Source organism: Haemaphysalis longicornis, unplaced genomic scaffold (assembly GCF_048455015.1).
Source record: "Haemaphysalis longicornis isolate Haplotype H1 unplaced genomic scaffold, Haemaphysalis longicornis Haplotype H1 scaffold_6, whole genome shotgun sequence".
Taxonomy (NCBI): domain Eukaryota; kingdom Metazoa; phylum Arthropoda; class Arachnida; order Ixodida; family Ixodidae; genus Haemaphysalis; species Haemaphysalis longicornis.
In genome coordinates, this window is record NW_027526407.1 from 65541851 (window position 1) to 65556468 (window position 14618).

Genomic DNA, 14618 nt, shown 5'->3' on the forward strand with positions numbered 1-14618 from the left:
TCCCAAACCAGTGTGCGCCGGTGTCCAAATGAGTTCGACCGGAGAGGTCGGGGGATTTGTAAAGAGGATTTTGGATGCCACGAGGAAAATTGACCGACGGGTGAAATTTTGAATGGCTGTTTTCGAATCTGCGGTTACAATTGTCGGAGTAGGCTGGGTCGTTAACGCAAGTGCTACTGCAGCCTCCTCCGCCGCCGCTGTGGAGGTGGTAAGCACGGTGAGAGAGGTAACAGGGGGGCTATCCGTGCTGCTCACGGCCGCGAGGGCGTAGCCATCGTGATGGCGATATTCTGCCGCGTCAACATACATGATGCCTGCTGGTCAAATGGGCAATTTCTTTGCCAGTGCTCGCGCTCGTTCCTCCCAGTGAGCCCTGTGGTACACGGGGTGCATGCTCCGTGGGAGGGGACGAACGCGGAGACAGGCATGGGGCTAACGGTGGGCTCGGCCAATACTCTAAAGACGCGGCTGGAGATTCTTAAGAGGCACCTTCCTCCTGCAGGGGACGTAACCACGCTTATGATGATGATGATGATAGTAATGTTGCTGCTGATGATTATGATGAATCTATGCTCATCGAAACGTATAGCTAATAAACTTTTAAAGCATCTGAAAGTTTGGTTTTGTCGTACATGTCTAGGCACGCCATTCTGGATGTGAATGTCATTACGTTGGACTTCTTAAATGGCAAGAAATAGTCTCTTACCTGGTATTTACTCAGTGTTATTTCACAGGGATTCAGAGTGAAATATTCATGCACTGCGTGTTAGTTCATTAAGATTATTAAAGCCGGTCAAAGATAACATAGCGCCTCAATTCTGATGTTGTAACTAGTATTTGTATCAGCTTATTGTCATTACGGTGTTCTCCCGAATTGGTAGGCGTGAGTATTATATCATCTGCGTTTACTACAATGTCTGACGACAGGTCATTTTGGGCAAAAAATACCTCGCTATTTTTATTTCTATACAATTTGTGCCATGTTAGGCAATATAAGGTTAAACTCAATCAGTTCTTAGACAACGTGCAGCAACAGAACAATGTGCCCCGCGCATTGGTTCAGCCGAGAACGACGAAGCAAGCACGACCCACAGCTGGTGCAGCTCGAGCTGAAGGGTCCCAAACTACCGACAAGGTCTGCTGAGCGCGGAGGTACCGCACCGTTTGCTTGGAAGATGGATACGACATCTGGCACCACGGCGTCGCCAGGGCGCGGATTACGCAAGGAGAAGAAACTGAGCTCCGGTGCGGAGAAGCGCCCCAAGGAGGAACACGCTGCAGGTAGGGGACCGCCGGGGCGACCCCAGTGAATCGCACGGGCAACGGGCTATATAGTGTCGCATCATGGCGGCCATGGGAGCAGTGATAGTTGATTGCACGCAATCGGTCGAACCGCCTCCGCTCACTGACTAGGCTAGCCAGAATCACTGTTAATTATTGATAGTGATGCTGGCTAGTCAGTGAGCGGAAGCGGTTTGGCCGGTTGGGTAAAAAATTACACTATCTTCCCGTAGGGGAACCCTGATTATAGATAGTATGCGAAGCAGCCATGGGGTCGACTGAAGTTCGCAATAGCTTTCAGTTCGTCATTTCCGTTAACGTTCAGCTTCGCGTGCCTTCGTTGTATCAGTAGCTTCTTGACGTAGTTTGAATGAGTGAAGGACATAAGGCGCGTTCGTAGCACATGCTCCCGTCTCGGTTTGTAGCGCAGTGGGAAGAGCGCCACGTACCTCCCGTTGCGGCCAGAGAGTCGTGGGATCGAAACCGCGCGCCGCGTAACTATTTCTTTTTATAGACTGCGCTGACGTCAGCCCAAACGCTGACGGGGTTGAAGAGACGCGCATGCGCAGTAGAGTGCGGACAGCGGACAACGACGACAACGAGGAAGGGAGGGACACAGCCCCGAGCATGAGATGCTTCGCATCTAAAATCAAGACAGACTGCTCCCATCCAGTACAGCAATCCTCGCTGGTGTCGTTTCGCGACGGCAAGTGATCAGTCAGTCTTCATTTTACCCAACCGGACAAACCGCTGCCGCTCACTGACTACCGAGCGTCACTATCAATAATTAACAGTGACTCTGGCTAGTCACTGAGCGGTAGCGGTTGGTCCCGTTGGGTGAAACCAACTGCTCCTATGGCGGCCATGACACGACACTAATCAGACCATTGCGTAATCGCACCTTGTGAATGAATCAATCAGTCAATAAATCAGTCAGACAGTGACTCAATCAATCAATATTATTGCAACCTTTGAAAACCAACAATAATAGTCTCGTACCTATTGTACCTGTCGAAGTAAGTCAGTCAGTCATTCAGTCAATCAATCAATCAATCAATCAATCAATCAATCAATCAATATCATTGAAAGTTTAGAAAACCAACAATAATAGTCTAACTTCGGCTTACCCTTTGCTCGAAGGAAGCTCGAAGGAAGCTCGAAGGAAGCATGAAGACAGCATGCAACTCACCTTCCTAGAAAGGCGTGGAAATTGGAACCCCTACTTGTTGGCTATACCCTTGCCGAAGCGCCATTTTGGATTCTAGGGGAATGTTAGCAACGTCATTTCCTGCATTTCATAACGGGTTCGGTTACGTACCCAAGAGCAACCAGTTGATATGCTCGTTTCGGGATCAAATGCGGGGTTAAGCGCTCGAGTTTAAGTTTATGCGCACTATGCTATAGCCGCTACGGGTTAAACCTAGCATACCCAAGCAGACCGATGAACTTGTGCACTGCCACGGATATATGTTTCCCTCCTATTGCAGGCGATGTCTTCGCTTACAAGCTTGTTCGGCTCCACTTCCGTGTAATTAACGAAGGACCCCCAAAGGTGTTCGAAGGAAAAAGAGGTCGGTCGTTAGTGGCCTTTAAAGGAGCCATGAAGAGAAAATACAACTACGTTTAATTTGAAAGAACTAGGATTCGGTATCTCACTCAGTTCCATTACAGCCCCAAAAGATGTTTTTTAACGAAAAAAAAGCAAGAAGTATTTAAAAACTTTCAAATTTTGCGCCAGAGTGACGTGTTATGAGCAAGAATGACATCATACGGGCCAACAATGGGCCTCCTCGATTATCAGCCCCGAATCGTCCGCGGATTGTCCAAGACGCGATCCGGCGCTCGATTTTCCCTTGTATTCCTATGGGACTTCCGGTCGGAACACAGTCCTCGGACTGTCCGCGGATCGTCCAGGACCGGTAAATCGAGGATGCTCAATAAAACATAATTTTCAGTGCGTTAACTGCACGTTAGCATTCAAGTGATGCGGTCAAATGGAACTAGAGGCCCAATTACAGACGTCCAGTCATGTGTCGCCGCGACAGTTCAGTAAGGCGGCCGCCAATCGCACAAACAAGGTTCCGTGACGTCATAGAAAAGTTGCGACTGCTTCACACGTTTTCTTTGATATCTCCGTTATTTGTTCGAAGATTGCAATGATACTGGTATCATTGTTATCGGGACTAAGCAGTCTTTCTAATAAACCCAACTTGTATTTTCTCTTCATGGCTCTTTTAGAGACTCTTTAAAAAAAAAGTGAGGGTGCATACTTCTAGACACACACACACAGACACACTAGGTCGATGCCTTCGCTGCAGTGGGATTTATTTTTTACAGCAAAGGTGTAGCTAGGTTACGACCGAATCCGTATCCAATCGACAGGGCCGTGTAGAATAACAATTTTAGTCTCGAGAGCTAGCGGAAAATGCTCTGTACCTTGAGAAGAAAAAAAAACATTGAAATTGGCCAGTAAGACGACTCCATTGTTAAGCCAGGTTTCATTTACTTGGAAATAGTTAGTTCACAGTTAAGTTAGTTCACAGTTAAGTTTTGTCTTCGTGGCTCCTTTAAGAGCCGTGAAATCGCCAGTCTTCTACAAAAATCACGCAGCGATGGCAGCACATATACTGCAAACGGGGCGCTTTGGTCTGCCGCTAAAAATAATTGTCTTGGGGCAAAGTAGCAAACAAATTGATTGGGCTGGTGGGCACGCGCCACAATCGATCCTTGAAGTTGATATTGAATTGTTGACTTTCTGCGCCTGCCATATTGAAGTAATGTTTGCTACATTGAAATAATAAGAGGGTGAAATTGAGCGCTTTTTGTGATTGATGTGTCCTGTTTCTGCTCATTTATGACTAACTGATTGGGGTAAGGGGTATCACAAAAAAAATGACGAACAGTAGTGGCAGCAGAACATTTTATGAAGATGAAGACCACTGCTAACAAGGGGGAATGGGCATCGGTGAGAAATGGCAAAGGAAAGGATAAGGGCACGAAGTTCTTAGAGAATGATTTCATTGAGAGCTTGAAAGGTGGAAAACGACTTGATGTGACATGTTTTCGCGCGCTTACTATGCGCGCCAAATTCAAGCAACGGAGCAACTAATCCGGCTGAGATGACTATGGGTTTTCCAAGAGGTGGCGTCACACTCGCACGTCACGTATCACGTTTCCTGCAGCTTCTTCCGGACGAGGCGAGATTTCCTTTGTGCAAAGAATTTGCGAAGAATCTGTGGCACTTCGCGTTTTTAACAGCGGAGCTGTTGTACATTGAGCCTTTTCGTAAGTCTGCTGTAGTTCATGCGTCACGCAGATGGCCTCGCCCGGTTCCCACACCCTACGATAGGGGGCGCAGTGGTCTCACAGGGGAGGGTTCCTCTCCCTCCTGTAGGGAAGCGTGAGGAGAGGGAGCCTCAGAACGCTGATGGTTAGCTCCCGTTTCCTCTGCGGGAACTGCAAAATTTTCGCGGATAGGGCGCTGCCGTTATCGGCCGAGTGCCCGTTAACGTTTGAACCTACACAAGAGAACCACACCTTCTCTGTTTCAGCCGACCGAACACTGGGTGGAACTGGGTTTAATTGTATTACTTTGCTTTATAAGCAGGAATTTGAGCTGCCATCGCGCGATATTGCGTGCTTAGCACAACCAAACAGTCGCATTTTTGGTGCTTGCTTTGCTTCCAGCGAAAGATGACGACGGACGCCAATCGAAGCTGGAGGACATACTACCGAGGCCAGTTCCACGTAAGACCAACCTGCCTCCTTTATTTATTTATTTATTTTTTTTTTGCATTTATGCCTCCCTGAGTGGAGTGGGTAAAAAGTCGTGCCCGAAAAATCAACACATGTAGCAAGGTTGATGTCACAGGTTTGACAGCTGCCAATCAAACCTGCGCTAATTCATGTTGCTCAAAAGTGGGAAAGTTCTCGAATGTAAAAGGTGTGACGTATTTGACAATACCTTGCAATAGGCATTCAGGCCTGAAAGTTAACTTCAGGCAGTTTGAGAAACTGAAGACTAAGTGGAATGAATGGCCTCAATGGTAGTGTGCTGTGTTTTATAGAAGTTCGGTTTGCCTAATGTGCAGCACCCATATTTAAAAACGTCTCACCATGGGCGTGAAGTTTATGAGCAGAGGCTGCTGTGTCGGAACCATTCGAATTTTTGCCTATGGCGTTATTTTTGGAGCAATTGCCCTTAGTCGGCCAGCGCGCAAGTTAACCGAATTAATTCCAAGAGGTTATGAATACGCCAAAACGTTTGGAAACAACATGCATGCGAAGGTTTCGGTCCTGTTCGCGCTGTTCCAACGGGTAGCTAAATTCAGGCAACATCAATCGTAAATAGTGATGAGCCGCCGACAGCCACGGTCAGGTGCAGCGACCACTGACCACTCATCTAGTTTAAATGCATGACCACGGGCGTCGACCCGACGGTCCATAAAGTGAGCCGAAGTCGTCGGCCAGTGCCTCATTGGCGTGCAGCAAGCGGTGAAGGCTCCGACAGCGAAAATTAGCAGTGGCTTAGCTCGGCTATGCCAGGGTATACGTAGCGTGAGCTAAGGTTCAGCTGGTTATTCTTAGGTTTCCTGGTTGTCTAGGATTAGCTGGTTATGCTTACAGCTGCTAAAACGATTTCCAATCCAATCCAATCCAATCCAGTCCAATCCAATACAACCCTGTCCAGTCCGGTCCAGTCCAGTCCAGTCACTGCTGCTCGCGCATGCGCAGCACGGCTCTCCAGGAGCCACGCGAAACGGCTATCAAGCGGCTCCTGCGCAGCGTCAGACTTAGCTACTGCGCAACGAAGGCGCACAGCTAGGCACGCGCCGGAGCCAGTGCGTCTGCCGTGACTATGACGTCACTTTTCTGGAATGCGCAGACCGGCAAATGTGCAGACCCAATTCTCTACACACCCGTACTCCAATTGGATTTGATTTCAATCCAACACAATCCAATTTAATCCATTCCAAGCTAAGCCAATTGAAGCCAAGCCAATCCGGTCCTATCCAAACCAATCCAATGCTCTTCGCGCTTGCGCAGAACGGCCCTTCACGGCCCACGCGAAACTGCTCAGCCTCGGTCAGTGTAGCTTACGCTACAATATCTTCCACGGACATGGCGGCCGTCCACGTAGAGACAGGCGCCCGAAGAGAGCGCGTCGAAGCAGCTGCTTCTCGTGCGAGCTCGCGTCGTCCTAGTGGGCCGACTGGTCATGGTAGTTCAGCATCCCCAGCGGCACTCAGCTAACAACACACACTGTCAAAACCTCCTCTTGACTTGACTTGACTCGCGCCTGACTTGACCTCTGAACCACGGAATGCGGAGATTTTTCGCTAATTTTAGCGGAAATAAAAGTTTCAACTTGACTGACGCAAACAGCCACACTTGTAGCAGTCGTAGCCCATCACCACAAGCTGCTGTAGAGATATTTGTGAGCTTGTCAACCTGCTCCGGCAGGGATGTGTGAAAGTGCCACTTTGCTTTGACGCATGATGTCACTTTTTAGGGCGGGCGAGGGCTTTGCCAGCGGTGAAGTACGTGGTATGCGTTCCACTTAGAGAGTCACGAGAGATTCTAACTTTTTGGTTTATGCCTAAATCATCTCTGCGATTTTTGTGAGACTATATATGTGAGCGTCGCCATCGCGTTTAATTGCGGAGGGGTTCCTTTATTGCGTCACTCTTATCGAGTTCGTGTGACGCCAGATGAGCTTTGTCTTGCATCAATTAGCTGAATTATGACACTGCGACTCTATGTGTAACTGAGTAATATTGAAATTACCTTCTCGTTAGTGATGATTACGACGAAGCGTGACTGTGTACATGGAAGGCGAGTTTGTGAGCGCCCCTACCAGTTCCAATCTTAGTCTCAATGAGACTCCCCGCGGTGGCTCAGTGGCTAATGCGTTGTGCTGCTGAGCCCAAGGACGTGGGTTCGATCCCGGCCGCGGTGGCTACTTTTCTCATGGGGGAAAAAGCGAAAACGCCCGTACGTCGCTAAAGATCCCCAGGTGGTCAAAATTAATTTAGGGCCCTTCACTATACGGCGCGCCTGATTGCCCAGTTGTGTCTTCGGCCCGTTAAACCCCACAATCAATCAATCAATCAATCAATCACGCAACGAAGACTGAATTAAGGCCTTATTCTCATTAGACGTAGATTTTTTAAAACACATATCTTACTGCCCATAACCTCGTGTTGCAAAACAATGGCGGGACCTGAGGCTTTACACCTTAGGTGCCTGCACTCACTGTGTTTTAATGTCACCCTATATAGGCACCCTTTCTCTTAGTATACTCATTATGTTTTAACATGGCCCTATACACCATTTCTCTTAGCAAATTTTTAATCTAGTGCCTTTATTACAAATCTTTCTCATCTCATTCACGATCGTCATGGCGCTCTTTGCCTTTGTCGGCCTTGCGCCATTAAACCTGAAATCATCATCGTCATCATTTACGTGGCGGTGAAGCGTCAATTTGCCTCACAACAGAGCATCGCACTAAGTGAAAACCCATTCTGACGCTTGCTTGCTTGCTGTGCATTCAGCCCAAGTACATTCAGCAAAAACACACTTCCTTCATTCGCAGGTGAGGTGTCGCTGTTCCCGAGTCCCCTGCTGCTCCTCTGTCTCTTTGTGATTTCCGGCATTGGCATCGCCATCAGCATCTTCATTTTCAACTTGTACCCGAGGCCCGCATCGAGCTGCAAAAGTGCTGCCTGCAAAAGCGTAAGGACTCGTCGTCATCACGCGCTAAGCTGGGGATTTTTTTTTTCTTGAAACCTTGATTGTTGCTCTGGCGTTGCTTTCTAAATTCTGCAGCAAGAAGAACGAGTCATAGAATTTCATACGAATATGTCGGTCGCGGGTTCGATTCCCAGCCGCGCCGGCCGCTTTTCTGATGGAGGCGAAAAGCAAGAACGCCCGTGTGTACGAGATTTCGGCGCACGTTAGAGATCCCCAGGTGGTCAAAATTAATCCGGAGCCCTCCGCTACGGCGCGCCTCATCGCCTGCGTTGCGTCGGCGCGTTAAACCCTACAATCAATCAATCAATAATAATATGTCGGTGCAGTCACGCGCCGTCATTGGAGACGCCATAGCAGCTAGCTACTTTTCTCTCCTACTTGGCTTGGCTAGATACACACACGGCTTCTTTCCTCTCTTAAAGCCAAAATCAACAAAAAGGGTACCATTCTTTGCCCGCCTTGCATGATGCTTCTAAATATTTTATGAGAAAAATTTTTCTGTTAATAAATTACTTCCAAAAAATCATTCGCAACAATATGTTTTTTGAAACCATTGGCAACTTTTGATCTTGGTTGCGAGCCATGCCGAGTAACGATAGAACGTTTCTTCGTGCCACACGACGGCACGCTCGCTGAAGCCCAGCTTGCGTAAACACGGGCGATAGATTCGCTTCCAGCATATGTTAGTATGAAACTGTATGGCAGGGAAGAACGGGTCACAATAAGAAAATGAGGCTGAGCGAGCAAACCTTAGCGGAAATCTTGCAACAAAGAAAGCGAGATCACTGGTGAAAACCATTTTTTTAAAAAGATCAGCGATGTCATCGGAAACTGAACTAATTCGCGTTTATTGGTTCGAAAGTGTATAAAGCGACGTTTGGAAAGATTGTGGATAAAGCAAGCGTTCGCTAAATTTCCCATTATTTTTCGGAAAATAATGTAACGGGACGCTATCGCTATTTTTTTGTTGTATCTTATTGGCCTTTTCTTTTCCTTTCATTTTTCAATTTCACTTCCATTGGATTCGCCATTCGTTGTTTTTTTTTTCTTTTTGCACCGGGGCCGAAGTTTGTACTTTTTGTAGCCCCGTTGCTGTCAGTAACTTTTGCTTGTATTTGATGTCGTGGCTATAGCTCGTTCACCTGCTGCGCTGGAGGCCACAAACTCTATTACCGGACCCTCCGGAGATATGTATCTCCTCAAGAGAAAAAATAATAGGAGGAACCATAGAGGGCGTTATTTTTCAGGGTAACGAATACCATTAGTCGGAACTGATCCGGGGTATCCACATAACCATCCTTGTAGTTCAACTGCATTTACCGACCGGAAAGTTCAAACACGGTTTGAAACTTTTTTTTTTTTCACAATGTCGCACATGCGTTCCCTCTTTCAGTCAATTTTCTCTTATCTCATCACCATCGTCTTCAAGAGAGACATGAAAAATTTACAGCCGCTATGTTCAAGGCGGGTTTGTTGGCCTTTTCACTGGAAGAACGGAGTTTATTTTAGCCGAAAGCAGTTTCACACAATGAAACATGCAGGGCGAGGCCCCAGAGCACAAGGCTGCAATGAAATCTCTTATTACCGAGCAAATTAGCATAAAAAAATCTGCAGAAACAGTAGTGAAAAAATGTACCATATGTGGTTGCGACAGTAAGAAACAGCAAAATAGAAGAGACGGTTTTTTTACTTGACGCGTGTAGTCAGAGGAGAATTTCATGTCATTTCAGTAGCTACTTATAGGCCACTGTCGGTCACAACGCACTCGCTGTTCGTTCTACATTTCTTTCAATAACAAATTAGGAGCCTGATGACAGTCACTGCCTTAAAGAGGATGCAGGATAGGAATCCATTCCATGAACAAAGTAGACTGGTAATATCTCGGAGAGGAAGGAGCCATGGTCACAGTGACAATGCCTGAGGGCTCACATATGTAAGGGCGGATAAATACAAATGTATCAACGAAATTGCGGGAACTGCATGTAAAAGAAACAGGTGTGACAACGAGTGACCCATTCATGAGTCGTACAAAACATAAAGCTATTCTGTGCACATAAACTTGTGTGATTGCGGACATTATGGCAATGTTGTTTCGGAGAAAACTAATATACGGCAAGAGCTTTACGTATTTTAGGGGCGAAGCTCCTTAGGGCGTGGGTCTGTCCATCCTCGACGTATGTATGTAGCCACCTCTAGTTTAGTTCTTGGATTGTTTACTAGATGGCGTGGCTACCTCTAGTTTAGTTCTTGGATTGTTTACTAGATGGCGGTACTTGTATATGATGAAAAGATGCGGTTGGATTGTTTACTAGATGGCGTGGCTACCTCTAGTTTAGTTCTTGGATTGTTTACTAGATGGCGGGGAGCGTTGTAATAAAATCCGTTCGCTGTTGGCGCGCTCTCGGAGTCGCCCGATGGATAAGGCTGCAGATGTGCGAGCCCGCGAGGCAGAAGCGCTCCGTGAAGCTGCGCGACGCCGCCGCCAAGATCCTGCCGTACGAGAGCGGGAGGCCGAAGCGTGTCGTCTGGCTGCGCGACGACGCCGCCAAGATCCCAGCGTTCGAGAACGAGAGGCCCAAGCGTCACGGCAACGGCGCGAGGACCCTGCCGTACGCGAAGCGGCACGGCTGCGGCGCGAAGAGGATCTCCAAAACGTCAGAGAACGGGAAGCGGCGAGAAAGCGCGCGTATCGGCAGGCAGACCCCGATGCAGTGAGAGCTCGTGAGGCGTCTGCAAAACGCATCAGGAGAGCTCAGCCCCAAGGTGCCGACGCGCGGTTTAAGTGAGACTTTCTAGACGTTACGTTCGGACACAGATGTAGTGGGCGAACTTTCACTGAAGAGTCACGGTTTTACCGATGATTTCCCCTCAGGAGCTTCGCCCACTCATCATCATTCACCCCGTGGATATGCTGTGAATTTGTTTCATGTCTGCGAACAAAAGCACGTGGGACTCCACGCGCCTTTGATGTGCGCAGCGTTCGAAAACGAAAGCTTAGCGGTCTGTGCTATTAGCACGCCATCCTACTCCGTTCGAAACATGACTTAGACTCTAAGCACACATGTCTTTTCATTTGAATATGTACCTCGAGTAGGTTATTTAATATGATAGGCACCATTTTTAGCGACAAAACTCTTTAGACCTTAAGCTTGTACGTGTCATCATGCAATTTGAGTGGGTTAGACATCATAGCCGCCATGTTGATGGTCAGTACACTCAAAATACAAGTTTGCGTGTACGTATGTATCTCATTTAGGGATTGTTTTCCATGCTCAAGATAAATGAAATTTACTCACATCTTTCGCATAAATTTTGTTTCAGCCATGTGCCATGTGTCATGTGCTAAAAAGCTTCTCTGGTTGCCAACCTGCACTAATTTGAACTACTAAATTTCGTTCTGGTTTGGTTCAGCTGATGGGATACATGACCAATATAGTGGACAACGGAGTGGAACCATGCCACGACTTTTACCGGCACGTCTGCGGCCGCTGGCTTCCGAATGCTTCGCGTTCTGGACAAGGGTCGCCCGGCTCCTCTTTCATGGCCGACGTGGCTCGAGACTACAGGGAAAAGAGGCACCAGGCGCTTATGGGCTACGGCGCCTCAAAATACCTAGAGGGCGTGCCCCGCTACTACCGTTCCTGCGTCACCTACCTGGGCTCAAAGCGGAGTGCGAGGGAGTCCATCGCCAAGTTCTTCGAGGTGAGAAGCACTGTGATGTTGGCTAATCTAACAGGAAGCATATACCTTTGAGACGCCCCGACTGTCGCTGCAATTCAAGGTGCTATTTGTTTCACCGTTTGTCTGGCTGAGAAGGGCGAGGGGAGAAACATTCCATGGAGAATGAATTGCCAGTAGTAAAATGAACAACATAGATTATGTATTGTGCAATTACTCGGTGATGCTTTCACAAAAAGTATGTGCGTAGTCCGGAGATTGACGAGATAAAGGAAAATGTAGGAAGGTATAACTGAAACCGATGGTGAGTGCGAAATATAGATGGGTTATTAATTTCTGCTTCCGAGAAATTGGGGGGAGCTGAGAGTGTGGCTAGAGACCACTGATGTGTTCGTACACACGCATAAATTTCTCAATTTCACCACGATCATCAGGAGGAAGTGACGCTTATTTATATATCCGGTTGAAAAGTCTTATTTCTGAAAAAGAAACACTGGCGTCTTGATTAAACCCCTGTATACTCATCGACCTGTTTCTCGTCGAATCGTGGTTTCAGGTTCCTGGTAATGATGCAATATACATTGGAAATTTGTCATTCGGATCAACTAAAATGACTGGTTAGAGGGAAATAAATATACCACTGGCTGTTTCCCGGTGTGTTGGGAAATTGGTTGTTGGCGATTGGACATTGACTATTAAACCAGTGCCTTGTGCACTGGGCAATGATCATTACGCAACTGGCCAGTGATCTCTGCGAAATTTACCATCAGCTATCAGCCATCAGGCATTGGGCATTAGACCTACGTTGGACCAGCGAAACATCAATGGCGTCTCAAAATATTATTAGCCTGAGCTAATTTGAATTTTCAAGTCCTAGCATCCAAAGCATCCCTTGGCATTCATTTTGCCAGAGAAGAATGAGCCGAATTTTTATGTTATAATGTGTATGCCTAACTGCAAAGAGAAAATTCCCCGCACATACTACATACAGGTGGTCTAAGTTACTATTATTATCATCGCCGCTATCATCGCCAGCAAGAATGTTCACGAGGATCATGATAACGATAAATCCTGATGCATCTATTTGCGTATACACGTCATGACAAACAGTCATGGTTGGCGTAATGATCGCCTGCTCACCAACTGAAAATCATCAGCTCCTCAGCAGTGTGAGGAGTGGAAAACAGAATAGATCACGACCCAGTCCTGATAAATGTCGTTGGCTCGTTATTTCATTCCAATAAAGTGCTCGATTGAAAAAGCTTGTCAAGATGATCTTCGTAGGTAAATGTTTGACTGAAAACGTTCTTTTTACAGGTTCTAGGCGTTAAGCCCAAAGAATGGCTCTCCTCCAGCCACACAGAAGTCTTCAATCGTCTCCTTCGGCTTTCCTTCATGCAGCGCTTTGACACACTCTTCAAAGTCAGGCTTTCTGAATCAGCAGGCCAAGTCAGTTTGGTCATCGACGGAGCGTCTTCTTTTAAACAGAGGATCTCAGACACTGGAACCATAATAGGGAGCAAGGAACATCTTCGCACCGTCCTCAAAGCCATCGATGAGACAACTGCAAGTGACGCCATCATCGACGAGTGCATCGCCGTGGACGATGCCATCGACTCCAAGAAAAAGCAGCGAAATGTTTCTAGCGCTCCTGCCACAGTGATTGGGAGCAAAGAGTGTCCGGAGTTCTCGCCAGATTTGTGGATCAACAATGCAGTGTCATTTAGTGACAGGACACTACCTGCGGGATTACAGGTCATGGGTAGGGGATTCGATGGTATCTGCGCGGATTTAAAATTGACGCTGCTGAATAGTTCGGAAGAGGCAAGGTCGCTATACCCACTGGCCCTGCTGGCGCTTCACATCTTAGAAATGGACATCGAGCTCGCGTCTGTGCCCGAGCTTCGAGAAAAACTTGCGGAAAAACTGTGCTACCAGCACTCCCGCGACACATTCAAGCGCTTGTGGTCAACGGCGCTGACCAATGTGCTCGCCATCTCGGGAGCTACGATCGCTACAATAGACAGCTACTTACTCGCACCCCCAAAGATGATCGAAGATGAAATACGGGGAATGAAATGGATGAGCCCTGCCGACATGGATAAGGGGGTGTCCATGACCAACGGAATGAGTATTAGGCGCTTTGATGGCGCCAACTTGACCAAAGAAGAACTACACCACAGTAGGTACAACCAAAGCCTGGATATGCGGGAGAAGGATTTTGTATATAACAGAGCAAACGTCATGAATAGGACCAAGTTTCCAGACGACGTCGATCAAGACCCCAGCCCAGGTAGTCTGGATAATGAGGACGTCGAAATAGTGTCCCAACCAGCGACGAACACGTTTGTGCTTCCGCACATGTACGCCTTGTCACCGATCATCTTAGAGGACCTTGCGGATACCAGCTACGCCAAAATTATCATTTTAGGCGTCCAGTTAGCCCGCAAGATTCTCGAGCTGTTCATCAAAAGGGAGCGAGAGTCCTGGTGGTCAGCGGAAACGGTTCTCAAGTACCAAGGCCTGCGAGAGTGCTACGGCAAACAGGCTGCCGTTTTCCACAATAAACTCGCCAACGAACAGTTCGACGAGGCCTTCGCCGCCGCACACGCGATCCGGCTCGCGTATCGCGAAAAGGTCAAGATGGACGAACAGGGCAAGGCAGAGGAACCCGCCTACCTCGCGTCCGGTCCGCTGTTCTTCAGGCGCGCCTGTCTCTCGCTCTGCTCCGGAGGATCCGGGCTCGCGGATGCTAATTCCCTCGACATGGACACGGCTTCTGCAGCGTGCACGATGGCAGTGTCGAACATGCCCGAGTTTCACGAGGCCTTCCACTGCAATAGTGACGACCGTATGGCCGCACCTAAAATATGTTCCATTTAGGGTTTTGCCAGGGTGGCCGACAA

At 47.8% G+C, this 14618-nt stretch overlaps 1 protein-coding gene across 1 annotated transcript; it reads left to right on the forward strand.

Annotated features, from left to right (window-relative positions):
* The first annotated feature begins 1175 nt into the window (after positions 1-1175).
* On the forward strand, positions 1176-14618 carry LOC144143061 (uncharacterized). The gene is made up of 4 exons (XM_077674876.1): positions 1176-1281; positions 7877-8016; positions 11446-11736; positions 13030-14618. Exons 1-4 carry the CDS (start codon positions 1176-1178, stop codon positions 14593-14595), a joined length of 2103 nt encoding a protein of 700 aa, XP_077531002.1. The 3' UTR covers positions 14596-14618.

Bases quoted from the DNA above. Each gene is read 5' to 3' on its own strand.
- LOC144143061 (XM_077674876.1), top strand. From the start codon at position 1,176: ATGGATACGACATCTGGCACCACGGCGTCGCCAGGGCGCGGATTACGC. The intron at 1,282-7,876 runs GTAGGGGACCGC...CTTCATTCGCAG, and splicing joins CAAGGAGGAACACGCTGCAG to GTGAGGTGTCGCTGTTCCCG. The intron at 8,017-11,445 runs GTAAGGACTCGT...GGTTTGGTTCAG, and splicing joins AAAGTGCTGCCTGCAAAAGC to CTGATGGGATACATGACCAA.